Raw genomic sequence first — 27,582 nt, 5'->3', positions numbered from 1 at the left:
TTTCTCTTCTTTTTTTTTTTGAGGCAGAGTCTTCCTCTGTTGCCCAGGCTGGAGTGCAGTGGTGCAATCTCAGCACACTGCAACCTCTGCCTTCCAGGTTGAAGCAATTCTCCTGCCTCAGCCTCCTAATTAGCTGGGACTACAGGCACCCGCCACCATGCCCGGCTAATTTTTGTTTTTTTAGTAGGCGCAGGGTTTCACCGTGTTGGCCAGTCTAGTCTTGAACTCCTGATCTCAAATGATCTGCCCCCCTCGGCCTCCCAAAGTGCTGGGATTACAGGTGTGAGCCACCATGCCCAGCCTACCTTCATATGTATTTTTCTTTTCTTTTCTTTTTTTGTCTCCTCTTCTTTTTTTTTTCTGAGACAGGTCTGGCTCTGTCACCTAGGCTGTAGTGCAGTGGTGAGATCTCGGCTCAATGCAGTCTCCGCCTCCCGGGTTCAAGAGGTTCTTGTACCTCAGCTTCCCAAGTAGCTGGTATTACGGGCGTATTCCACCACGCCTGGCTAATTTTTGTATTTTTAGTCGGGATTTCACCATGTTGTCCAGGCTGGTCTCGAACTCTTGGCTTTAAGTGATCTGCCTGTCTCTGCCTCCCAAAATGCTGGGATTATAGGCATGAGCCACCGTGCCCGGCCCATATGTATAATATATTTCTTATCCCTGAGCAATTTAGCATAATCTTTGACAGTTTTTCTGTTTTTGTCTTTTAAATTAGTTTATCTCAGCAATATCAATTAGTAGTTACTGTAATCAGGGGCTTGAATACAAGTTGGAGGTCTGTCTGCAGACTGGACAGTTTATGAATAGAGATATAAGGGCTTAGGGAGTGGTGCCTGTTTAATAATGATTTCGTTTTCTTTATCATTCAATGCTTAAATGTGGTATTTAAAATTAAACATTTTGTATTATACAGTAATACATTCTTCATGTGCTAGATTCAGACAGTAACTTTCTAAAGAAAAACTTGATTTCCCTTTCCTTCCTATCTCTTCCCAGGGCTGTAACTGCTCCTCAAATTTGGTGTGCGTTCTACAGGCTTTTTTTTTTTTTTGAGACAGGGCCTCACTCTGTCACCCAGGCTGGAGTACAGCGGCGCAATCTCAACTCACTGCAGCCCTGCATCTTCAGGCTTTCTTCTTAACCTTTCCTTCGCTTTAAATGTTTTTTAAATAAATCTGTACTTTCACATAGACCACAAGTGCTGCTCTCATCACATCATATGAAGAATACACACTGTCAACATGACTTATCATTGTTGACATTGGCCTTGACTTTACTTTTTGGAACTTTTTTCCCCTAAGATGGGTTCCTGCTATGTTGCTACCCAGGCTGGCCTCAAGCTCCTTGCCTCAAGCGATCCTTCCCTCCCAGCCTCCGGAGTAGCGGGGACCACAGGCATACACCACCACACCCAGCTGAAACATTTTGAATTTTTCGGAAACACAGAAGACAGTAGAGAGTTTCTATATGCCCTATGCCCACCTTTCCCTATTAGCATCTTGTATCAGTGTGGTACATTTTTCACAATTATTGAACAAATATTAGTACATTGTTATCAACTAAAGTCTGTACTTTATTCAGATTTTCTAAGTTTTTACCTAACGTCCTTTTTCTGTTCCAGGATCCCATCCAGGATCCAGGATGATATAATGTGGTAACGTTACATTTAGTCATCCTGTCTCCTTAGGCTTCTCTTGGCTGTGAGTTTCTCAAACTTTCCTTGTTTTTGATGAGCTTGGCAGTTTTTTTTTTTTTTTGAGACGGAGTCTTGCTCTGTGGCCCGGGCTGGAGTGCAGTGGCCGGATCTCAGCTCACTGCAAGCTCCGCCTCCCGGGTTCACGCCATTCTCCTGCCTCAGCCTCCCAAGTAGCTGGGACTACAGGCGCCCGCCACCTCGCCCGGCTAGTTTTTTGTATTTTTTAGTAGAGACGGGGTTTCACCATGTTAGCCAGGATGGTCTCGACCTTCTGACCTCGTGATCCGCCCGCCTCGGCCTCCCAAAGTGCTGGGATTACAGGCTTGAGCCACCGCGCCCGGCCGCGTTGGCAGTTTTGAGGAGTACTGGTCAGGTCTTTGTATAATGTTCCTCAATTGGGGTTTGTTTGATGTTTTTCTCATGATTAGACTGGGGTTGTGGATTTGGGGGCAGACCACAAGTAAAGTCCTGTTCTCATCACATCATATCAAGAATGTACACTGTCAGCATGACTTATTGTTGACATTGACCTTGATCACCTGGCTGAGGTAGTGTTTGTCAGTTTTCTCTTCTGTAAAGATACTTGTTACCCCTCTTTCCATACTTACTCTTGGGAAGGAAGTCACTGTACATAGTCCACACATAAGGAGTGGGAAGTTATGTAACACCTCGCTGAGGGCAAAGCATTGACATAAATTATTTGGAATTTTCCTGCGTGGGACATTTGTCTCTTCTCTGATAATTTGTTTAGTGTTTATATCTGTATAGACTCATAAATATTTTATTCTTCTAATTATAATCCAATAACTGCTTTATTTTATTGCTTAAATTGCATACCTCCATCATTGTGGATTTTTTTTTTTAACTACTTCCATACATTTTGGCACTAGGCTCATCTTATATATTTCCTGCACTATCCTAGAATCAGGCATTTTTCCAAGGAGCCAAGGTTCCTTTTATTGAAAAATAATACTACAAACCAAGATCTGTGCTCCTTGCTACTAGGGTGTCATTGCGTTTAGGCCTTCTAAGCTGACAGAGCAAGGAACTATATATATGTCTGTATATTAATCTGTGGATACACACATCTGTAACTATTTCTGTGTGTACCATCTATTTATATTAAGCTGAACATAAGTTCATACTAGTATCTCCACCTCTAATTCATTACCATATGGGTCGCTGTAGCCTCCTCCCCTTATCTATAAACTCCCACTCCAACATTGAGAAACCTGGCTCACTTCCACCATCCATTTACATAATTCTTCAGTTCTGATATACATGTGTAAGTTGTATCAGAATTGTTAACCCACACCCCTGTGGGAAATAGTATTATAACCACTGCAGGACAAAGCATATGTACAGTTCCTTTTGCCTTTAGTCTTAAAAACTACTTATTTCCAAATGTTCCTTAGGTCAACATCTGTTCCTCCACCCACTTGAGTGAGGTTGTTTCGAACATTTATAATACAGTTATCTTGTTTTGTCACATTTTGCATACATCCTCCAGCCACCTAAGTGGATTTTAAAAATTTGCATGCCTTAAGATTCTTTCTTTGTGCTATCAAGTTCTATAAATTTTCACAAATGCATACTGTCTTATTTTTTCCCTTTAAACAACACATTTTATGAAAAATGGTAGGACTGATTTCTCTTAATTTTCCAAATTTTCTAATGATCATGTTTGCTTTCTTTTTAAAGTACCTTTAAAGAAAATTTTTTTTAGAATTAATTTTAAACTTAGAGAAAGTTGCAAGAATAGTATAACGCTCATTATCTATTACCGAATTCATCTTAGACTCGTTGTTAAATTTTGATTAACTATGAAATACAATCCTATAAAAATTGAAAGCACTACAGATAAAACCCAGGTCCCTTTAATCATCACAGTTCTTTCTCTATAGAATTCAGTGTTTATTTAGCTATTTGTTATCAAATAATAATAATAATTATTATTATTATTTTTGAGATAGAATCTCGCTCTGTTGCCCAGGCTGGAGTGCAGTGGTGCGATCTCAGCTCACTGCAATCTCTTCCTCCCGGGTTGAAGCAATTCTCCTGCCTCAGCCTCCTGAGTAGTTGGGATTACAGGCATGCACCGTCATGCCCTGCTAATTCTTGTATTTTTAGTGGAGACGGGGTTTCACTATGTTGGTCAGGCTGGTCTCAAACTCCTGACCTCAGGCGATCTGCCTGCCTTGGCCTCCCAAAGTGCTGGGATTATAGGCATGAGCCACTGCACCCGGCCCAAACTTTCTTTATGTTTATAAATCTCGTCTACAGCCGTACCACCCTGAACGTGCCCAATCTCGTCTGTTTATAAATCTCGTTTTCACTTCTACTTCTACCAGTACCTGGTGCCACCAGTTCTTGAGCTTTTGGGGGATACAAAACGGTTGTTTTTTGGCTTTCTGGTTTAGGATTCAGCTTTCTTGGGTTTGCTGAGTCAGTTACCACTTGTCATCCTGCTTCTAGCTTTCAGAAATTAATTGCTGCTTCCTTTCCTGTTGCTTGTAAGTCTTTTGCCTTTAAACAAGCAACATTTTACTCACATTTATATTTAAGAGGGTTTCAGGAGGAATAAGACGCAAGTGTCTAATCTTTAATTGGACATTATACAGTAATTGTAATTACTTCTTTGTGTTTCATTTGCTAAACTTGCAGACTTAGGCCAAAAACACCAGCCAAGTCACTGTTCTGTCCCCAGACCCCACATCAGTTGTGGCCTGACACATTTAATGAGTGTTGTTAAATTAACCTAGCAGTTGAATACTTGTAGAACGAAACATTCTGTGATGATAGTTTAATAGGAAAGGTATTAAATGCTCGATGCACCTACTTTTTGGCTCTCATTGTTCTTGCAGGAAGAGAGGACCTCATGACCAGGCCTGAATCAAGGTGGAGTCTCCTGAATAGAATACCTTTCCCACCCATAATGTCTGCCTGAGTATGCTCTACTCTAGGCTAATAAGCAAGCATAACTTTTGGAACTTCTCACTATCAGAGCTGAGCAGGCTACAGTCAACATGCAAGCCTGGGTTCTAGGCATGGCTCTGTCACTGTCTTTCAGTGTCTACATTTGATTTCACTGCCTTTTCAATGTAGAATATTCCATTTTTGGGATATGCCAATTGGTTATTTTTAGAATAAACAATACTGTAGGAATTACATTGTGATCAAGATAAGTTTTCCTTCATATATAAAATAAACTTTAATTGAACATCTGAGCACTTCTTGCTAAGTGCATACTAAATGTTAAGTGAATACTAAATGTTAAACACTGCTCATTTCTAAAGAGATAAAGGTTGGAGATATCTGTTTCTCCTTGGTGTTTCTTTTCTGTTATTTCTTTTTAAAATTGGTAACTATAGAGCCATACTATTCTTTTCATTTTTATTGTGAAATTATGGATGCATATGAAAGGATACAGAGTATATATGTACGTTATGCAAAATAATAATAAATCAGAGACCTGTGATTACCATCCAAATCATAGCAATCTTTTTTGAAAGTTTGTTTGTTTCGGCCGGGCGCGGTGGCTCAAGCCTGTAATCCCAGCACTTTGGGAGGCCGAGACGGGCGAATCACGAGGTCAGGAGATCGAGACCATCCTGGCTAACACGGTGAAACCCCGTCTCTACTAAAAAATACAAAAAACTAGCCGGGCGACGTGGCGGGCGCCTGTAGTCCCAGCTACTCCGGAGGCTGAGGCAGGAGAATGGCGTAAACCCAGGAGACGGAGCTTGCAGTGAGCTGAGATCCGGCCACCGCACTCCAGCCTGGGCGACAGAGTGAGACTCCGTCTCAAAAAAAAAAAAAAAAAAGAAAGAAAGTTTGTTTGTTTCACACATATTCTTTTAGATCAGTCAGTAGGAGAGAGCTGCTTTGCCTTAGTTGCTTTATAAGGCCATGTTTCTCCTCAATTCTTCCATGTTTAAAATGCACTCCTTGTGCTAAGTAGTGATGGGGATACCATAACTGCCGCTCTCCATTCCTGAAACCATCATCACTGTCCTCTCTACAGGTATAGCAGTCATCTGTGTATGGCTACATGCATAGCCTGTGCATTTATTTGGAGATTTGTAAAGTAATATGAATATTTTTCATAGATGTGAACTGGTAAGTTAAGATGGTATAAAGAATAGCTGCTGTTTCTTCAGGTAAGTTTCTGTTAGAAATCCACCTCCATGCCTGTTTTGGCCAACACTCACTAATGTATCCATGCTGTGCCACTCACTGGTAAGTGCTGGGGTGAATGCAGTGATAAACCATGCAAAGGTCTCAGTCCACAGAGGGCTCACAGTTTGCATCATCACTATTCCTCATACAGTGTTTTTCTTCTCCCATTTCTGAATTGTTAGTGAAGTATGATTTATGTATAAAAACATGTACAATCATAAATGTGCAGCTCAATGAATTTTTACAAACTGAACTTGCACAGCTAACTAGTATTTAAATCCAGAAACAGAATTACCAGCACTCCAAAAGGTCCCTTCAGGGCCTTTCTAGTCACTCTCCTCCCAGGGCATACTCACTGGTATGTTTAGTTTGCCTGTTCTTTAAAAAAATCTTTATATGAACCTGATCATACAGTAAATACTGTTTTGAGTCTGACTGCTTTTGCTCAACATGATTTTGCAAAATTTACCCGTATGAGTTACAGTTTATTCATGCACACTGCTGTCTCATTTTGTGAAAATACCACAATTTAGTTACCTGTTCTACTGTAGATAGGCATTTCAGTGATTTCCAGTTTTATGAATACTGTTGCTTTGCCTCTCCTTATATGTCTTTTGGTATCATATATAAATGTTTCTGTTGGACATATAACTAGGAGTGGAATTGCTGGATATGTGTAAATTCATCTTTTGTTGATATTGGCAAACAGTTTTCTTTTTTTTTTTTTTTTTTTTTTTTTTTTTTGAGACAGAGTCTTGCTCTGCCACCCAGGCTGGAGTGCAGTGGCCGGATCTCAGCTCACTGCAAGCTCCACCTCCCGGGTTTACGCCATTCTCCTGTCTCAGCCTCCGGAGTAGCTGGGACTACAGGCGCCCGCCACGTCGCCCGGCTAGTTTTTTGTATTTTTAGTAGAGACGGGGTTTCACCGTGTTAGCCAGGCTGGTCTCGATCTCCTGACCTCGTGATCCGCCCGTCTCGGCCTCCCAAAGTGCTGGGATTACAGGCTTGAGCCACCGCGCCCGGCCGGCAAACAGTTTTCTAAAGTACTTGTACAGGTTAATACTCCCATCAGTAGTGTAGTGTGAGAGTTCTGTTTATAGGCCGGGCGCGGTGGCTCAAGCCTGTAATCCCAGCACTTTGGGAGGCCGAGACGGGCGGATCATGAGGTCAGGAGATCGAGACCATCTCTGGCTAATACGGTGAAACCCCGTCTCTACTAAAAAAAATACAAAAAACTAGCCGGGCGTGGTGGCGGGCGCCTGTAGTCCCAGCTACTCAGGAGGCTGAGGCAGGAGAATGGCGTGAACCCGGGAGGCGGAGCTTGCAGTGAGCTGAGATCCGGCCACTGCACTCCAGCCTGGGTGACAGAGCAAGACTCCGTCTCAAAAAAAAAAAAAAGAGAGTTCTGTTTATTATATATCCTCAATAACATTTGGTATTTTCTGCTTTTTATTTTGGTCATCATCTGTGATTTTAATTTTCATTTCTATAATGACTAATGAAATAGAGCACCGTTTTGTAAGTTTATTGGCCATTTAGATATCTTTTTTTGTGAAATGTCTATTCAAGTCTTGTCCCTTTTTTTATTGAATGGCTTCCTTATTGATTTTAAGAAGTTCTTCTATGTATTTTGGATATAAGTCCATTTTCTGAAAAATATATCCTCCCGCTCTTTGGATTTTCTTTTCATTTTCCTGATGGTGTCTTCTGAATGAATAGTAGAGTTCTTGTGTGTGTGTTTTGGTTTTGTTTTGTTTTTTAGGCAGAGTCTTGTCTGTTGCCCAGGCTAGAGTGCAGTGGGGTAATCTCAGGTCACTGCACTCTCTACCTCCCAGGTTCAAGTGATTCTCGTGCCTCAGCCACCCAAGTAGCTGGGACTACAGGGGCGTGCCACCACACCCAGCTAATTTTTCTATTTTTAGTAGAGATGGGGTTTCACCATGTTGGCCAGGCTGGTCTCAAACTCCTGACCTCAAGTAATCCTCCCACTTTGGCCTCCCAGAGTGCTGGTATCACAGGCATGAGCCACTGTGCCTGGCCCAAACAAATGATTTTTAAAAATTGTGCTTGAAATCTAGAAGAATTCTTTTTTTTTTTTTTTTTTTTTAAGAGGCAGGGTCTTGCTACATTGCCCAGGCTGGTCTTGAACTGGGCTCAAGCAGTCCTTCCACCTCAGCCTCCCAAAATGCTGGGATTACAGGTGTGATCCACCACGTCCAGCCATAAAATAATTCCTTTTTTTTTTTTTTTGAGGCGGAGTCTCGCTCTGTCGCCCGTACTGGAGTGCAGTGGCCAGATCTCAGCTCACTGCAAGCTCCGCCTCCCGGGTTTACGCCATTCTCCTGCCTCAGCCTCCTGAGTAGCTGGGACTACAGGCGCCCGCCACCTCGCCCGGCTAGTTTTTGTATTTTTAGTAGAGATGGGGTTTCACCATGTTAGCCAGGATGGTCTCGATCTCCTGACCTCGTGATCCGCCCATCTCGGCCTCCCAAAGTGCTGGGATTACAGGCTTGAGCCACCGCGCCCGGCCAAAATAATTCTTGAATAGATGCCAGTTGTAGTCCATGGTCTGTTGTGACTTTTTTTTCCCCTTTGGAAGGGGCTGCTTAATGTATCATTTTAAATGACAAATAATTAGGAGCTTGTTTCTGCTTCTATGTTTCTATTTTAGAGCTTTAATATATCTTAGATGAAATCTACATATGGGGTGGTGGGTGGTTAAAACAATGTATTTACCACCTTTGCGTTTACATTATGGACTAGATTTTATATAAATTATTTTAAAATGAGTCTGATACAGCCACTATTTTTAGTATTGTTTACTCTATAAACAAAAGATGACCGATTCCTGCTATTCTGTCAAAGTCAGGGAGCCAGGTGCTTAGTCTCCTTTTCAACTTGTCTTTCTCTAGGGCTTTAAATCCTTCTCAAATGGGCCCTGGAGCTCTGAACTAAGCCTGAATTTTCTTACGGAACCAAGAAGTGAGAAAAGGAAGAACTCACATTACTGAGGATATGAACTGGTTATAAATAGTGTAGATGCTACTTCTTAATTTAAAATGTTATATGTTCATGAGCAGAGAGACTTGCTATTAAAATACTATTTGGAAATATTGAACAATTGTCCCTCCTTATTTCCCTAGTCTTTGTAAGATCATGACCCATCGGGGGCCTACCATTAACCTCAAAGGCTCTTGGCTGTAGGTTTTTCTCAAGCTGGGTGTCAGAAAACACTGAGGATTATTGCTTGGTGATACCTTGGTGGAACTATCAGTACTAGAAATACTTGGATGTCAGACACAGATCCCAGGGGTTGGCAGGTTGATGATAATTTTCTGGTGCCCCCCCAAAACCTCGCTACTACCATAGCCGTGGTTGGCTAATTAGTGCCTTCTGGGATGAGGGTTGATTTCTCCTAGTTCCTTGCCTTTCTCTTTGGATGGCATGCCTTCACTTGTTACTTGGACCTACGTAAAGAATAGAAAGATCAGAAAAAACCCCCACAAAATTGATGATCATAGGTCACAGTATTTGTGCTTTCATTTCTAAGGACTCATTCTAACAAATCATTTTCTCTTTCCAAACCAAGTTGTACTCATCAGTTATATGGATACATATTAACAGTGATGATAACCACAAAAATTTTAAATAGAAAGCTTTACGAACGGTTAGCCTTTCTGAGGGGATTTACTGCAAAATTAGGGTATTCTTTTCATCTGTTATTGTATTGACTTTTTAAAGCATTATTCTGATTACTTCACTTTTCTTTTGGCAAATTTTGATTTTTAAATGTGTTTTCATTTTGCTATTAAGAGGATTTGCACGTATCTTTTCCGTGAGAGATATTGAGGATAGTCTAAATCTGGTGATTGGTTTGGTGGGTTTTTTCCTTTTTTTTTTTTTTTGGTTCCGCATGAGCAACTTGAAGCTTTTTTGTTTTTTCTTTATTTTGAGATGGAGTCTTGCTCTGTCGCCCAGGCTGGCAGTGGCACGATCTCGGCTCACTGCAAGCTCCACCTCCCGGGTTCACGCCATTCTCCTGCCTCAGCCTTCTGAGTAGCTGGGACTACAAGTACCCCACCACGCCCGGCTAATTTTTTGTATTTTTAGTAGAGATGGGGTTTCACCGTATTAGCCAGGATGGTCTCAATACTCTGACCTCGAGACCTGCCTGCCTCGGCCTCCCAAAGTGCTGGGATTACAGGCATGAGCCACTGCACCCGGCCGAAGATTTGGTTTTTAAAAGTTATCTTGGCTGGGTGCGGTGGCTCACGCCTGTAATCCTAGCACTTTGGGAGGCAAATGCAGGTGGATAGCTTGAGGTCAGGAGTTCAAGACTAGCCTGACCAACATGGCGAAACCCCGTCTCTACTAAAAATACAAAAATTAGCCGGGTGTGGTGGCAGGGGCCTATAATCCCAGCTACTCGGGAGGCTAGGCAAGAGAATTGCTTGAATCTGGGAGGTGGAGGTTGTAGTGAGCCAAGATCATGCTACTGTACCCTAGCCTCGGTGACAAAGCGAGACTTCATCTCATAAAAAACAAGAGCAACAAAAAAAGTCATCTTTTTCAAACTCTTGAAGTAGGAAAAAAGTGATGTTTTTCCTCAGCTCTTAAAATAGGATGTTAACTGGACTTTTCTTTGATCTCTTGATCCTAATAATTCTTCTCTTCAGGAAAAGAGAACATTAAGGATTTTTTTTTTTTTTTTTTACTATAAGTAGTTTATAATTCAGTGTGCTCTTCCTCTTTTTTGTTTTCATTCATTCACAAATGTGTGTTCTGTGTTAAGCTCTGGGTATATTGGTATGATCAGGACCCATTCCTTCCCATTGAAGGGCATGGACATTTAGCCAGAGAATAATACTTGGAGGAATGTTGTTTTTTTTTTTTTGAGGCGGAGTCTTGCTCTGTCGCCCGGGCTGGAGTGCAGTGGCCAGATCTCAGCTCACTGCAAGCTCTGCCTCCTGGATTTACGCCATTCTCCTGCCTCAGCCTCCCGAGTAGCTGGGACTACAGGCGCCCGCCACCTCGCCCGGCTAGTTTTTGTATTTTTAGTAGAGACGGGGTTTCACCATGTTAGCCAGGATGGTCTCGATCTCCTGACCTCGTGATCCGCCCGCCTCGGCCTCCCAAAGTGCTGGGATTACAGGCTTGAGCCACCGCGCCCGGCTGGAATGTTTTGTTTTAAATACAATTTATGTTTATATAGGTTTGCTTTTAAAAATTAGAAAATACTTTTAAAGTGTATGATTCAATTTTTTTTTGTTGTTGTTTTTTTGTTTTTTTTTTGAGACGGAGTCTTGCTTTTCGCCCAGACTGGAGTGCAGTGGCGCAATCTTAGCTCACTGCAACCTCCACCTCCCAGGTTTAAGAAATTCTCTGCTTCAGCCTCCCAAATAGCTGGGATTACAGGTGCGTGCCACCACGCCCAGCTAATTTTTTTTGGTATTTTTAGTACAGACGAAGTTTCACCATCTTGGCCAGTTTGGTCTCTAACTTCCGACCTCGTGATCCCCCCACCTCGGCCTCCCAAAGTGCTGGGATTATAGGCGTGAGCCACCACGCCCATCCGATTCAGTGGTTTTTATTATATTCACCAGGTGTGAAACCATTATCACTGCCTAATTCTAAAACACTTTTTTATCATCCCAAAAAGAAACCTGGACCCATTTGCAGTCAGTTGCTCCCCCTTCTCTAGCCCCTGGCAACCACTGATATACTTTGTCTCTATGGATTTTGCCTTTTCTGGACATTTTATAGTAAATGGAAGCATTCAATATATGGTCTTTTGTGACTGGCTTCTTTGGTGTACTATAGTTTTTTTTTTTTTACTTTTTTTTGATATGGAGTCTCAGTCTGTCGCCCAGGCTGGAGTGCAGTGGTGCAATCTCAGCTCACTGTAAGCTCCGCCTCCTGGGTTCACGCCATTCTCCTGCCTCAGCCTCCCAAGTAGCTGGGACTACAGGTGCCCTCCACCTCGCCCGGCTAATTTTTTTGTATTTTCAGTAAAGACAGGGTTTCACCGTGTTAGCCAGGATGGTCTCAATCTCCTAACCTCATGATCTGCCTGCCTCGACCTCCCAAAATGCTGGAATTACCTCCGCCCGGCCTCTTGTACTATAATGTTTTTAAGGTTCATTCATGTTTCAGCATGTGTCAGTACCTCATTTTTTCTGGACGAATAATATTTCATTGTACAGGTATGCCACATTTTGTTGATCTATTCGTAAGTTGATGAACATTGTTGGCAATTAGGGATAATGCTACTGTGAAGATTCATGTACAAGTTTTTGTGTGAACTTGTTTTCAGTTCTCTTGGTATATACCTTGGAGTGGAATTGCTTGATGTTAATATAAATCTATGTTGTTTTTGTCTGAGACAGGATCTCACTCTGTTGCTCAGACTGAGCAACAGACTGGACTGGACTCACTGAAGCATTGAACTCCTCAGCTTAAGTGATCCTCCTGTCTCAGCCTCTTGAGTAGGTGGATCACAAGTGTGCCACCATGCCCGGCTAATTTTTAAATTTTTAGTAGAGACAGGATCTTGCTGTGTTGCCCAGGCTGGTCTCAAACTCCTGGCCTCAAGTGATCCTCCTGCCTCAGCCTCTTGAAAGTGCTGGGATTGCAGGCTGAGCCACTGTGTTTTCAGTCTGTGTTTAACTTATTTTGAGGAACTGTCAAACTTTTCCACAGCAGCTGCACCATTTTGCATTCCCACCAGCAGTGTATTAGAGTTCCCTTTTCTCCACATACTCAGCACTTGCTATTGTCTGTCTTTTTGATTATAGCCATCCTAGTAAGCATGAAGTGGTATTGAGTCTTGGTTTTGATTTGCGTTTTCCTGCTGACTTAATGATGTTGAGCATTTTGTGTCTGCTGGCCTTTTGTTTATCTTCTTTGGAGAAATGTCTATTCACATCATTTGCCCATTTTATAATTGGGTTGCCTTTTTATTGTTTAGTTTCTCTTGTCAGAATTATTTAAAATATTTTCTCCTAATTAATAGTTAAATAGAGAATTTTTCTTGAATGTAAATAATTTGGTGCTATTAGAATGACAGAGTTTATATTTACAATGTATAAAGTAAATGTACAGGCCACACAAACTTAATGATTATTTCTGAACAGTAAAATAGCATACTCAGCTGTTTACCAAAAGAAATGTGCTTTGTAATTATACCATCTTGTTTTGGTAGGATTTAGGGACTATGCAGAAGTAGTGAGCTGGTAATGAGAGCTTTAAAAATTGCATTTTAAGGTAAAAGTTTTAGAAATTAACTCTAAGATAGAAGTGATAAATAACATTTAAAGCTAGAGTTCAGGCATTGACCCAGAACTTTCTGATACTTATTTTTAATAACTTAAAGAAGGAACTTGAAACTTATAAGAATTTCCTTGCTATTTAAGTAGGACCAAACCAAAAAAAAAATGAAGTAACGAAAATACTTGCAACTTTATGGACTTACTGGATAGTTCAGCATTATTTTTCATGTGCTTTGTTTGTTTGTATGAATTCTGAGGTATATGTTGATACCTTTTCTCTTTTTTTTTTTTGAGACGGAGTCTTGCTCTGTCGCCCGGGCTGGAGTGCAGTGGCCGGATCTCAGCTCACTGCAAGCTCCGCCTCCCGGGTTCACGCCATTCTCCTGCCTCAGCCTCCAGAGTAGCTGGGACTACAGGCGCCCGCCACCTCGCCCGGCTAGTTTTTTGTATTTTTAGTAGAGACGGGGTTTCACCGTGTTAGCCAGGATGGTCTCGATCTCCTGACCTCGTGATCCACTCGTCTCGGCCTCCCAAAGTGCTGGGATTACAGGCTTGAGCCACCGCGCCCGGCTCCTTTTCTCATACATAAGGATTTATGGGTTTTGTTTAGTGCAGGGTTTTTTGTTGTTCTCCCATTCTTAGTAAATATAGAGAATCCAAGAATGACTTTTAAGTGCCTTTAGGTCCTGCCATTTGCTACAGTTATAAATGTTGCCCCTTGCTTATCCCTAATCCTAGCCCCAGTTCTGCTATTGCTGAAAAACAACTCATTTTAGAACTACTTAGCGAGGAGGACAGTGATGAAGTGTTCTTGGACTCAAATAATAGTTTAAATCTGTAGGGTATAATGTCTTAAACTTGTTAAATTCAAGTTTGTTTCTATTAGAATTAGAACTATATATGATTTCTGTGTTGGAGATTCATAAAAATGTCATTTATTTTTAATAACAATAGTACCTAGATACAGAGGAAGGTGATAAGGAGGGGAAACAACCCTCTTATTTTATTTTATTTAATTTATTTATTTATTTATTTATTTATTTATTTATTTTTGAGACAGACTCTCGCTCTGTCGCCCAGGCTGGAGTGCAGTGGCTTGCTCTTGGCTTACTGTAACCTCCACCTCCCAGGATCAAGCGATTCGTGTGCCTAAGCCTCCCAAGTAGTTGGGACTACAGGTGTACGCCAAGTAGTTGGGACTACAGGTGTACGCCACCACACCTGATTGATCTTTGTATTTTTAGTAGAGACGAGGTTTTACCATGTTGACCAGGCTGGTCTCAAACTGCTGACCTCAAGTGATCCGCCCACTTCGGCCTCCCAAAGTGCTGGGATTACAGGTGTGACTTGAGAACAAAACCTTAGTAGCACCTATTTGTAAATAAATTTTTTTTAAAATTGAAGGTCATCAAGGCCAGAGGTACCATGGCAGATTGTGATATATCTGAAGTGGGAACAATGGAAGAGTTTTAGGGTTCTTCTGGGGAGCCATTCTAGTCTGCTCAGCACATAGAGAGGAGCAGAGGTAATCAGGACAAGAGTAAGGGCACACTCTGGGTGTGAGAAAGTGAAAGGTTATCTGAATTCTCAGGTGATTGGATTATTTATCTCTTAGTGATGGAGGCGTAGGTAGTTGTGTATTAAACTCTACTTTATATGGCCTGTGTAGGTAATTGTATAGCTCTATTTGGAAAAAATGCCATTTAAATCATATTTCAGCCGAGTGTGGTGGCTCATGCCTGTAATCCCGTCACTTTGGGAGGTGGAGGCAGGCGGATCACTTGAGGTCAGGAGTTTGATACCATCCTGGCCAACATGGCACAACCCCATCTGTACTAAAAATACAAAAATTAGCCAGGTATGGTGGCACATGCCTGTGATCCCAACTACTTGGGAGGCTAAGGCAGAAGAATCACTCGAACCCAGGAGGCAGAGGTTGCAGTGAGCGAGATCGTACCACTGCACTCCAGCCTGGGTGACAGAGTGAAACCCTGTCTCAAAAAAAATAAAAAAATTTAAAAAATTAAAAATAAAATCGTATTTGAAGGTTAGTAAAATTGATCAGAATTTTAACAGAAATTATATGACAGGAAAAAAAAATCTAGTGTCCAACAGCTATTTATTATCTATCACGGTCACTCAAAGTATATCCCTCCTATCCTTGCCCAACATCTCTGTGTACTGAGAGCAGAAGTTCCCAGATCTGTCTCTCTGAGTATCCCCTACAACTCAGATTCTGTGACAGTTAAACTGGACTCAGGCTTCCACTGACCCAGTTGATAGAAGAGACTGAGCATCTTTCCAACTCTAACCCCAAAGTGACAATGCCACGTATTCTTTCAGAAAGTGTCAGGAAAGAGCCCGAAGATCCCTGAGATCCAGGGACATGGCAGGGAGGCTGCACAGAAGGGTTCCCAGGGACAGAAAAGGGGAATCTTAAAAATAAGTTTTGGAACCAAGTAATTGATTTTATAGTACACTCTAGTTCTAGAGCACATGTTCCTCCACTTGTTAGTGAATGCCTGACTTGTTGCCACCGAAGTGTAAAAATATGTTGAATGCCTGACTTGTTGCCCCCGAAGTGTAAAAAGATGTATATTTAAGAATTCCATTGTTCAGTAAGTTATTATTCATGCAGATGGCAGTCACTAAATACCTCTTTTTGAAGGTGATTTTCTCTCCCCCCAATCCCCCTACCTTGCAGTGTTTTGTTTTAAACAGCTTTCTTGATGGAGCCTAATCTTAACACCAGCATTATAGAAATAAGCCAGAGTGGGAAGCCTGTATAGTGAGGTCTTGGGATTATACCATAGTCATAATGGTGTTTTAAATTGTTTTTCTTTTCTTTTTTTTAATTGAAAAAAGTACACTATTCTAAAGTAGTGAATTTTAATAGAGCAAACTCTTCACATAGAAGTGTTTCTTTTTTCCTTATCAAAGTGAAAATTGGCGTTTCTAAGAAGGCTGGAATTTATTTGCACTGTCATCTTTTACTGGGTGGGGGATGATCGAATTTAACGTTTCCAAGTTGCCAGGAGACAGGCAGCCTATCTTATATATATTGTCGTAGAAGACCTCTTAACCTCTTTGTTCTTTGGATTTCTGTATTTCTTAGAATTGTCATGCTTCCTTTCTGAGACCTAAATTATGCAGAGGTAATGTGATTACTTTGACACCAAGCTCAGGAAATATAAAACGGGTTAGATATAAACCAAGCTAGATTTAAATGAAGTTCATTACTGGCTACAGTATATTAAGAGAACATTTTCGAAAACTCCGTATTTGCCTCTGTTCTTGCTGCTGACTCTTCTGCTTCTTTTGGTGACCTTCCCACAGCACAAGAGTGGTTAGGTGTGAGGAGGCTAAGAATACCTTGCCAAGAGCTTCAAATAATGTTAAAACCAGTATTTTAGGTGAACTGTGGTCCCAAGAACTCTCTTTAAATAATTCACTAGTTCAGTGTCCCAGGAGCATTTGGCTTTACTGCAGCTATTTTGACCACATGTATTTGTTTAAAAGGAAAAATTATCTTAGGTTACAATTACAGTTATTTTGGAAGTACCTTAAGATTACTAGGATTACTAGTACATTAGATTACTAGGATTCGAAAAAATGTACCCAGATAGTAGATGCTGATGAGAATTTGACACAGGAATTCATTTGAGATTGAAGCTTTTGTAGTATTAGTCAGGAAAATTTATTGACATCTGTTTTTGAAAAGTATTTGAGATTGAGATGATCACTTAAAATTTAATGGATTGCGGCCGGGCGCGGTGGCTCAAGCCTGTAATCCCAGCACTTTGGGAGGCCGAGACGGGCGGATCACGAGGTCAGGAGATCGAGACCATCCTGGCTAACATGGTGAAACCCCGTCTCTACTAAAAATACAAAAAACTAGCCGGGCGAGGTGGCGGGCGCCTGTAGTCCCAACTACTTGGGAGGCTGAGGCAGGAGAATGGCGTGAACCCGGGAGGCGGAGCTTGCAGTGAGCCGAGATTGCGCCACTGCACTCCAGCCTGGGCGACAGAGCGAGACTCCGCCTCAAAAAAAAAAAAAAAAAAAAAAAATTTAATGGATTATGGCCGGCACAATGGCTCACACCTGTAATTCCAGCACTTTGGCAGGCCAAGGCAGGCAGATCACCTGAGGTTGGGAGTTTGAGACCAGCCTGGCGAACATACTAAAAATACAAAAATTAGTCAGGCCTGGTGGCACACACCTGTAGTCTCAGCTACTCGGAGGCTGAGGCAACAGAATCACTTGAACCTGGGAGGTGGAGGTTTCAGTGAGCCGAGATCCTGCCATTGCTCTCCAGCCTGGGAACAAAAGTGAAACTCCATCTCAAAAAAAAAAAAAAAAAAAATTAATGAATTATGGAGCCCTACTTCATGTTAGTACACCTCAGCCTTTCTGTTTTTCTGTCTCAATTCAAGATAGAGTTCTTTGTAGCAGTATGGTTTACAGGTGGTATGTATTTTACAAGTATGTCAGTTGGCTCTATATATCCTGATGATACTGAAGCCAGGACTAGACCCCTACATCAGTTATATCACTGAATATTCTGTTATTAATTTCCACATTGACTCCTAGTCCCAGTCAGCTCATCTTTTAAATTAATATAGTTCATTGTCACACTGGACTCGAAAAACCAAGTGAAATGTCTTTATTCTATGAAGATGACTTGTATAGGCTATACAGACTAGCAACAGCAGACACTTTCGGTGTGAGTTATTTTAAAAAATTGGCCGGGCGCGGTGGCTCAAGCCTGTAATCCCAGCACTTTGGGAGGCCGAGACGGGCGGATCGCGAGGTCAGGAGATCGAGACCATCCTGGCTAACACGGTGAAACCCCGTCTCTACTAAAAAATACAAAAAACTAGCCGGGCGAGGTGGTGGGCGCCTGTAGTCCCAGCTACTCGGGAGGCTGAGGTAGGAGAATGGCGTAAACCCGGGAGGTGGAGCTTGCAGTGAGCTGAGATCCGGCCACTGCACTCCAGCGCGGGCGACAGAGCGAGACTCCGTCTCAAAAAAAAAAAAAAAAAATTGAAGAAGGCCGGGCGCGGTGGCTAACTCCTGTAATCCCAGCACTTTGGGGGGCTGGGGCAGGCGGATCACAAGGTCAGGAGATCGAGACCATCCTGGCTAACTCGGTGAAACCCTGTCTCTACTAAAAAATACGAAAAAAATTAGCCAGGCGTGGTGGCGGGCGCCTGTAGTCCCAGCTACTGGGGAGGCTGAGGCAGGAGAATGGCATGAACCCGCGAGGCGGAGCTTGCAGTGAGCCAAGATCGCGCCACTGCACTCCAGCCTGAGCGAGAGAGCGAGACTCCGTCTCAAAAAAATAAAAAATAAATAAATAAAATGAAGACTTGACTGGCAGAAAAGTTGCTGAGATAGGGAAAAGGGATATCGATTGACAGATATATGTAGAATTAGGGAGAATTTTATGTTTTCATAAATGTCTCAATTATTTAAGATTTAATTTGGTGTGCATGCTAAATATAATGGTAACATGGTTTGTCTGTGATTTGTCTTTTGTCTTAACAGATTATATTTCTAACTTTAAAAAAGTATACGTCGCTTGAGGCCAGGAGTTGGTAACCAGCCTGGGCAACACAGGGAGACCCCATCTCTACAAAAAATAAATTTAAAAAAAGCCAGGGTATAATTGTGCCACCGCACTCCTGCCTGGGCAGCAAGAACGAGATCCTGTCTCTCCAAAAAAAAGTATACAAGTGATAAATATTCACTACAAAAAATTTGAACATGCAGATACACAACAAAAAGGAAAAATTCCCCTGTACTCCTATTACCTAGAAATAACAGTGTTGAACTGTAAATGTCTCATTCTAGGCCTCTTTTCCATTATATGTCTGCCTTTTTAAAAAGGAATATATGATGCATATTGTTTGGCAAATTTAGCTATTTTCATGTTATAATAGTACACCATAAATACCTATTTGAGTAATGAAATTAAATTTTTTTTTTTTTTTTTTGAGACGGAGTCTTGCTCTGTCGCCCAGGGTGGAGTGCAGTGGCCGGATCTCAGATCACTGCAAGCTCCGCCTCCCGGGTTCACGCCATTCTCCTGCCTCAGCCTCCCGAGTAGCTGGGACTACAGGCGCCCGCCACCTCGCCCGGCTAGTTTTTTGTATTTTTTAGTAGAGACGGGGTTTCACCGTGTTAGCCAGGATGGTCTCGAACTCCTGACCTCGTGATCCGCCCGTCTCAGCCTCCCAAAGTGCTGGGATTACAGGCTTGAGCCACCACACCCGGCCCTAAATTTTTTTTTTTTAAAGACATGGTCGCCGGGCACGGTGGCCCAAGCCCGTAATCCCAGCACTTTGGGAGGCCGAGACGGGCGGATCACGAGGTCAGGAGATCAAGACCATCCTGGCTAACATGGTGAAACCCTGTCTCTACTAAAATATACAAAAAACTAGCCGGGCGAGGTGGCGGGCGCCTGTAGTCCCAGCTACTCGGGAGGCTGAGGCAGGAGAATGGCCTAAACCCGGGAGGTGGAGCTTGCAGTGAACTGAGATCTGGCCACTGCACTCCAGCCTGGGCCACAGAGCGAGACTCCATCTCAAAAAAAAAAAAAAAAAGACATGATCTTACTCTGTTACCCAGGCTGGAGGGCAGTGGCACAATCTCAGCTCACTGCAGCCATGACCTTCTGGGCTCGAGCCGTCCTGCTGCCTCAGCCTCCTGAGTAGCTAGGACCACAGGTGCATGCCACCACTCCCAGGTAATTTTTGTATTTTTTTAGAAACAGGGTTTTGCCATGTTGCCCAGGCTAGTCTTGAACTCCTAAGCTCCCCTAATCTCAAGCGATCCCACCTGCGTAGGCATCCCAGAGTGCTAGGATTACAGGTGTGAGCCAACCATGCCTGGCTGAAATTTAATGTATATTTTTTTGACACAGAGTTTCGCTCTGTTGCCCAGGCTGGAGTGTAGTGGCACCATCTCAGCTCACTGCAACGTCTGCCTCCCAGGTTAAAATGATTCTTGTGCCTCCGCCTCCTGAGCAGCTGGGACTACAGGAGTGTGCCACCATACCTGGCTAATTTTTGTATTTTTAGTAGAGATGGGGTTTTGCCATGTTGGCCAGGATGGCGAAATTTAATTTTTAATAGCCGTTTAGTAGTTCTTTGTGAGATGTACTATAATTTATTTGTCTCCTATGATTGGAATTTAGGTTGTTTCTAATTTTTGCTGACACAACACTTATATGTACACTTTTTGCCTCTTTGAATATTTTCATAGAATAACTTCCGGGGAGTAGAATTCTTAAAGGATTTGTGTATCAAGGCTTTCAAAATACGTTGCTAAATAGCTTTCTAGAAAGGCTATTTATTTCAGTTTTTGGGTTCTTACCTTTCTAATTGGCTTTATGCTTGCATTAAAATATGAAATTTTTATTTAGTTACAGAATGAAGAAGAGTCTGGAGAACCTGAACAGGCTGCCGGTGATGCTCCTCCACCTTACAGCAGCATTTCTACAGAGAGCGCAGGTAGGTAACGGGGCAAGGTGATTACGGAATCCTTAAAAACACTCTGCGCTTTGACATTACAGTTTAAAAAAAAAAAAGTTTCAGAAGCAGTCGGAAGAAAGGTTACAAAGTGAGTCTGGATTTTAAATAATTGAGAAGTGGATACATTTAAAAATCACCCCCAGTCTCTTGGACGTTCATCTAGAAATGTCTTTTGGTTCAGTTGTTATATATATACTCTTAAGGGAATGGCTGGGTTTTGTCTGCTAGTGTTAGTGGAACTCCTTTTATTTCAATTCAGCTAATCATCAAAAAATTGTGACTGTTAAAATTCTGCAGCATATTTTGACTACAAGGATGAGTCTGGGTTTCCAAAGCCCCCATCTTACAATGTAGCTACAACACTGCCCAGTTATGATGAAGCGGAGCGGACCAAGGCTGAAGCTACTATCCCTTTGGTTCCTGGGAGAGTGAGTATAATTTGCCATGTTACTTGATGGCTGCTCTATGGGAATTAAGTTATTTTCATTGTCCAATTTTGATTCATTACTTATGATTGTATTGATTAGTGAAAGTAGAGCTAATTTTAAAAATCGGGTATATTTGCTTTTGGGATAATAAACGCATCTCTTCCTAAAAATGACAAGGCAAATTACTAGTCAAACCTGCTCATTTTTCCTTTATCTCTCCTATTACCACTGCTTTTTCAAGTCTCCTGGGATGGCTGAAGTATCTTGAAGCCGGAGCACAGTAACGTTTCCTTGATTCTGTACACTTAATATTTTGCTGTTGGGTGGATAGTTGCTAGGGAGGTCTAGGAAGATAATAAATATGTGCAAATTTATAGTATTAAACTCATAAAAGAGATCTTCACATTGATTTAGATGAACTCCATTCTTACAGCAGTCCAGATCATGTCATTTGTGGGGACATAGTGAGTTCAGATTCCATCTAGCTTGACGTAGATTCATGGAGGTGGAGATTGGGATGCCATATAAACCAGTGGAGATTATTGGGCACTCTTGGTTCTTGATGTCAGATACGTAAGTGCTGTATTTGTCATCTTGTAAATATTCATCCAGATTGAGGTTGATGCAGGTAGGGCATTGGATCAGATGTTGGGAGAATGGAAGCAGGGTAAGTCCCCAGAAATGTGGGGACCATCAAGCCTCTAGGCTCTATTCTAGCAAGAAACTGGAGTGAGTGATGAGCAAGAACAGAAACCTAGTCTAGGCAGTGTGATGGCATAGGCCCAGAAGTTCCCCTCTTGGCTTGAAGATAGTAGACTGTTTACAGATCACACCTACTGTGAGGAGCGGAGCTCCTAAAATCATTGCTTGGCAGAAATAGTTTATGAGCGCAGTCTAGGATGATCCTAAATGGTGATGATGTGCATTCAGTTCTTATAGGTGCCAGGGAGAAACTAAGAACCCTAGTGTCTAAGGGCAAGACAATCATAATGTAACTGCCGTATATTGGAAGCAAACAACATACTTGGTACTGTGCTTGATGCTTTTATGTATTTTGTATATTGTTTCCAGTCTTCATAGTAACCTTGAAAGGTAGAGATTATATTATCTCCATTTTACAGATGTGAAAATTTAGGTCCAGAGAGATAAAGTAATTTTCCCAAAGTCATACGACTGATAAGTGGCAGAAGTGAAAGCCAAACCCAGATATTCTAGAATCCAAAGTCCTTGTTTGTTTCACTGTACTCTGCAGACCTGTTGCAATATATGGTAAATAGATCAGTATGGAAATTAGTCTGATAAATCACAGAACTCTTCAGAATACTCTCATTTGATACAGGTACATATTTAGGAGCTTCTTAAAGGGCTCTAGTATTCCGCAGACATGTATAAAGCACTTTTAAATCTAAGATGCAGTATATTTTACAGTGGATAGGTAAAAAGCTTTGTATAAGGCACTGTTCCTCATTGTTACTCAAAAGCCTAAAATCCAACTAGGGTAAAGGGCCCACAAATACTGATAACTAAGACACTTAAGAGCAGTGGGCATCACGAACTGAAACTTCACTGGGTGATCATAGGGGAAGATGTGATTTGATGTGGGCCCGGAGTTTTGATGGGTAAGAACATTCCAGAGGGAAAAAGCACAGAAAGCAGGTGTAAATCCAGCCAGGTGAGGGCAGTTCTGTGTATATAGTAATTGGCTTTGTATGAGCACAGAGTTTGTGAAGGGAGATACAAAGTTGTGACTAGAACTGTTGTTTATAGAATCCTTGGAATGTTAGACGGGAGTATTTAAACTTCTATATGCAGCTTTTAGAGAATCCTTCACAGTTTTTGAGCAGGGGTATGAGAGGACTTGTGTGGTGTTCTGGAAACATTAACTTGGCAACAATTTCTAGGAGGAATCATGGTAGAAGAGATACCAAGAGGATAGGAAGAAGGCATTTGTAATATTATTAGATGTTACTTCCATGTGTTTTTTGGAGTATATCTTTGAGTAGTTATGCAAAAAACAGAATTAGCTTTTAATTTTGGCAAAACCTTATTCTGCTAATATGAAGTAAGAATACTAGATATTTAATGTTTTAAAAAATTAATTATAGGCCGGGCGCGGTGGCTCAAGCCTGTAATCCCAGCACTTTGGGAGGCCGAGACGGGAGGATCACGAGGTCAGGAGATCGAGACCATCCTGGCTAACACGGTGAAACCCCGTCTCTACTAAAAATACAAAAACTAGCCGGGCGAGATGGCGGGCGCCTGTAGTCCCAGCTACTCGGGAGGCTGAGGCAGGAGAATGGCGTGAACCCGGGAGGCGGAGCTTGCAGTGAGCTGAGATCCGGCCACTGCACTCCAGTCCGGGCAACAGAGCGAGACTCCGCCTCAAAAAAAAAAAAAAAAAAAAATTAATTATAAAACAATTCATTTTAATAGAAATTTCAAACAATAGAGGAAGTATGTTAAGTTAGAAAAGGAAGTTGCCATTGCCAACGACCTCCCTTTCTCTAGTTCCCACTCCCCAGGGAAACCACTGTTAACAATTTGGGTCTTCGAGACTCTTTTCTGTGTACAACAAGTTTTGATATTCCCTAAAATGTTTTTCATTTGAGGAGCCCTCATTGAACTGTGTACAGATCTATCACTTTTAAGTATATATTCAATTATTTTTAAATATCTCAACACATCTACATCGGTTAAAAAGATAGCCCACATGTGTTGGTATTGTTCAGGATCATGTTATTTCTAGATCTGCAATATTATGTTATCAAGTTAGGATGAAAGAGGTCTTATCTGCTGATAAGGTTAGAAGTGAGATTGTTTTAGATCTGTATGCCAATACGAATACATGCTTATGGAGTTGAGCAGTGGGCAGTTCTGTGGACTATTCATGTGTGATCGTATTATTCTTTTTTCCCCTTTATCAGCCTCGTAAAGCATTTATTTTTTTAATTTAAAAAATTTTTTTTATTTTTTGAGATGGAGTCTCACTCTGTCGCCCAGGCTGGATTGGAGTGCAGTGGTATGATATCGGCTCACTGCAAGTTGCGCCTCCCAGTTCATGCCATTCTCCTGCCTCAGCCTCCTGAGTAGCTGGGACTGCAGGTGCCTGCCACCACTCCCGGCTAATTTTTTTGTATTTTTAGTAGAGACGGGGTTTCACCATGTTAGCCAGGATGGTTTCGATCTCCTGACCTCATGATCCGTCCGCCTCCGCCTCCCAAAGTGCTGGGATCACAGGCGTGAACCACCACCGCACTTGGCTGATTTTATCTCTTTAATAGTCCCTGGATTACTAATATTTTAGGTCCTAAACAGGTCCTTGATTACCGATATTCTAGAATTTAAACCAAATATGTAAGTAAATTTTGTCTTTTGTCTTTTCTTGAGGTATATTTTTTTAAAGGAAGAGTAAATAGTTCTTTGTGAACTTCTAAATGTTTGAAGTGTATTGTTAAAGAACTTGGATTATCAGATGAAAATTTCATTTTGAACACTGGGGATAGAAAAAAGATTTGCTTCTTTTCTAATTATATATGAATAATGCAAAATGGAATTTTAAACACTCATTGAGCCTTTAATGCTCATAATTTTGAACTGAGCCAAAGCAATAACTTTTTTCCTTGCTACTCAAATTTACTCCTTCATTTTTCTTTATATCTTCCCTTTGCCTAGAAATAATTCTTTTTCTTTTCATTTAGGATGAGGATTTTGTGAGTCGGGATGATTTTGATGATGCTGACCAGCTGAGGATAGGAAATGATGGGATTTTCATGTTAACTTTTTTCAGTAAGTATGTATGCATAGCAGAACCACCCCCTCCAAACCAGAGTGCTTTGGATTATGGGTGAATCTGACTGAATTAAAATAACTAGTTGAGCTAATGTATTAATACATTATATTTATTTGGTGCCTTTTACTGGAATGTTCAAAGCTTAATATACCTTTGTTTTAATATCCCTTCTCTTTGCCTTCTGTTTTCATGAATATCTGTGGAAAATATAATTAAAGCAGTTATGAGGATGCTGCATTTTTACATGAGCTAAGCCTCATCTTCCAGGTCTACGGGGCCGTTTTGCATTGCTTCTACTCATCCTTAATCTGTAGAATAGGAATTAAATGCCTTTGATGAATTTTGCTCTGAAAGCTTCTTTTTTCTGACAGATCAAAGTCAGCCTGATTTTTCTCCCTTCATGTTATTTTGCATTTATCTTTTTGTCTGCCTCACATATAAGTGAGCAACCATTTCCTTTATTTGTTGTATTAGAAAGATAAGAAAATGCAATGCTTTTAGAGGTGATGTTATATAAGTTGTCAAAATTCAGAGAACAGGAGGACGAGTGACTTGAATCAGATTATTTGGAGGCACTTATTTAATGTTGAATGCATTTATTTTATTTACTGGACTATATATATAACACACACAGTAAAAAGCAGAGGTCAGGCTGGGCATGGGGGTTCACGCCTATAATCCCAGCACTTTGGGAGGCTGAGGTGGGCGGATCACCTGATGTCAGGAATTTGAGACCAGACTGGCCACCATGGTGAAACCCCATCTCTACTAAAAATACAAAAATTAGCTGGGTGTGGTGGCAGGCATCTGTAATCCCAGCTACTCAGGAGGCTGAGGCAGGAGAGTCAGTTGAATCCAGGAGGCGGAGGTTGCAGTGAGCTGAGATCGTGCCATTGCACTCCAGCCTGGGTGACAAGAGCGAGACTTCGTCTCAAAAAAAAAAAAGCAGAGGTCAAAGCCAGGGCCCAGTGGCTCATGCCTGTAATCCCAGCACTTTGGAAGGCTGAGGTGGGTGGATCACCTGAGGCTAGGAGTTCAAGACCAGCCTGGCCAACACGGAGAAACCCCGTCTCTACTAAAAACAAAAATTAGCCGGGCATGGCTGTGCACGCCTATAGTCCCAGCCACTCAGGAGGCTGAGGCAGGAGAATTGCTTGAACCTGGGAGGCAGAGGTTGCAGTGAGCCAGGATCGTACTACTGCACTCCAACTTGGGTGACAGAGTGAGACTCGGGCTCAAAAAAAAAAAAAGCAGAGGTTGTAAGTATATAGTTTGGAGACTGTTGTTAAGGTTTGCTTTTTGTTTTTTGCTGTTTTTTGTTTTTTGTTTTTTTTCCTTTTGAGACAAGGTCTTGCTCTGTTGCCCAGGCTGAATTTGGAGTGCAGTGGTGTGGTCACTTCTCACTGTACCCTTGACCTCCTGGGCTCAAGTGCTCCCCCCACCTCAGCCTCCCAAGTAGCTGGGACTGCAGGTGTGCACCACTGTGCCCAGCTATTTTTTTTTTTTTCTTTCAGTTTTTGTAGAGATGGGTCTCACTGTGGTGCTCAGGCTGGTCTCAAACTGCTGGGCTCAGGGGATCCTCCCAGATTGGCCTCCCAAAGTGCTAGGATTACAGGTGTGAGCTACTGTGCTCAGCCTGTTAAGGCGTTTTTGAAAGTAACTAACAGTAGACATAATTGTGTAAAACCTGATAGGGAGGAATTTTTCTTGTTTGCTTTTTGGGGAAAGACAGAAGAATGGTTGTTTTAGAGGAGGTATGGTGAGGGTTGTAGAGGACAGGCTTTTATCCTTTGGAAAGTCATTTAAATGGCAGGTGTAAGGCACTCTTGTTCTTGGGTAACAGGACATGTCTCACATCTTTCCCCTCCTCTGCTTTTGCAGTGGCATTCCTCTTTAACTGGATTGGGTTTTTCCTGTCTTTTTGCCTGACCACTTCAGCTGCAGGAAGGTATGGGGCCATTTCAGGATTTGGTCTCTCTCTAATTAAATGGATCCTGATTGTCAGGGTAAGTTGTACAACAGAAAAGATGGGCTCTACAGAGGGACAATAATTAGAATATTTTTGAATATTTGATTTTTCATTTGCTTTTTTAAAAGTTATTTCAATGTGTTAAATGATTTTTGGTTTGTCTGTAAGCCGAACCAAAATCATTTGCAAATGGTTCATGCACACAAGTTTTGTTGTCAAATCTATTAAATACTGGTCTATCATTAATATTGTTCACCATCTGCTTTCTTTGTTTTTAATGTTTATAATATGATAATGTATATGTTCTGAAATTAGTTGTTTTTATAATAAAAGGAAGGATATTTACCCCTTTGATGTCTCATCAAAAGCAGCCATTCCTCTCATTTCTGTTACAGTTTTAATCTAGCGCTCTTCTTCCTTCTTTTCTTTTCTCCTTCTCTTCCCCTCTCCCCTCCAGGATTGCTTATGCCAAAATGTTTGGGGAGCCAAAACTGTTTAACAAGTATTGCTTCATTAGGAGCCTACCTCTGAAGTAAATTATAGAGATGTATGTCTTTAGTGACTTAAGAGTTACCAGTTAGTTAAATTTGCATGAAGTAATTTAAAGTTGTAAAAGATCTAGGCTTTTAAAGTATCCTCTGATTTCAGATATGTTTATTGCTATCATCAACCTTATAAACAAAAAACAACTTATCCATCATAAATTGGCATTCT

General features: G+C 41.6%; 1 protein-coding gene across 2 annotated transcripts in view; it reads left to right on the top strand.

Annotated features, from left to right (window-relative positions):
• NDFIP1 (Nedd4 family interacting protein 1) overlaps nt 1-27,582 on the top strand; it is a 62,573-nt gene that overhangs the window by 9,430 nt on the left and 25,561 nt on the right. For both annotated transcript variants that reach the window (XM_033180814.1, XM_033180813.1), the window contains exons 2-5: nt 20,573-20,660; nt 20,979-21,109; nt 24,808-24,895; nt 26,781-26,905. In XM_033180814.1, coding sequence (XP_033036705.1) covers nt 20,573-20,660; nt 20,979-21,109; nt 24,808-24,895; nt 26,781-26,905 — 432 coding nt within the window. The remainder of the gene's footprint in view (nt 1-20,572; nt 20,661-20,978; nt 21,110-24,807; nt 24,896-26,780; nt 26,906-27,582) is intronic.

This window comes from Trachypithecus francoisi, unplaced genomic scaffold, assembly GCF_009764315.1.
Source record: "Trachypithecus francoisi isolate TF-2019V2 unplaced genomic scaffold, Tfra_2.0 Lachesis_group2, whole genome shotgun sequence".
NCBI lineage: Eukaryota > Metazoa > Chordata > Mammalia > Primates > Cercopithecidae > Trachypithecus > Trachypithecus francoisi.
This window is presented reverse-complemented; position numbering and strand designations above follow the sequence as displayed.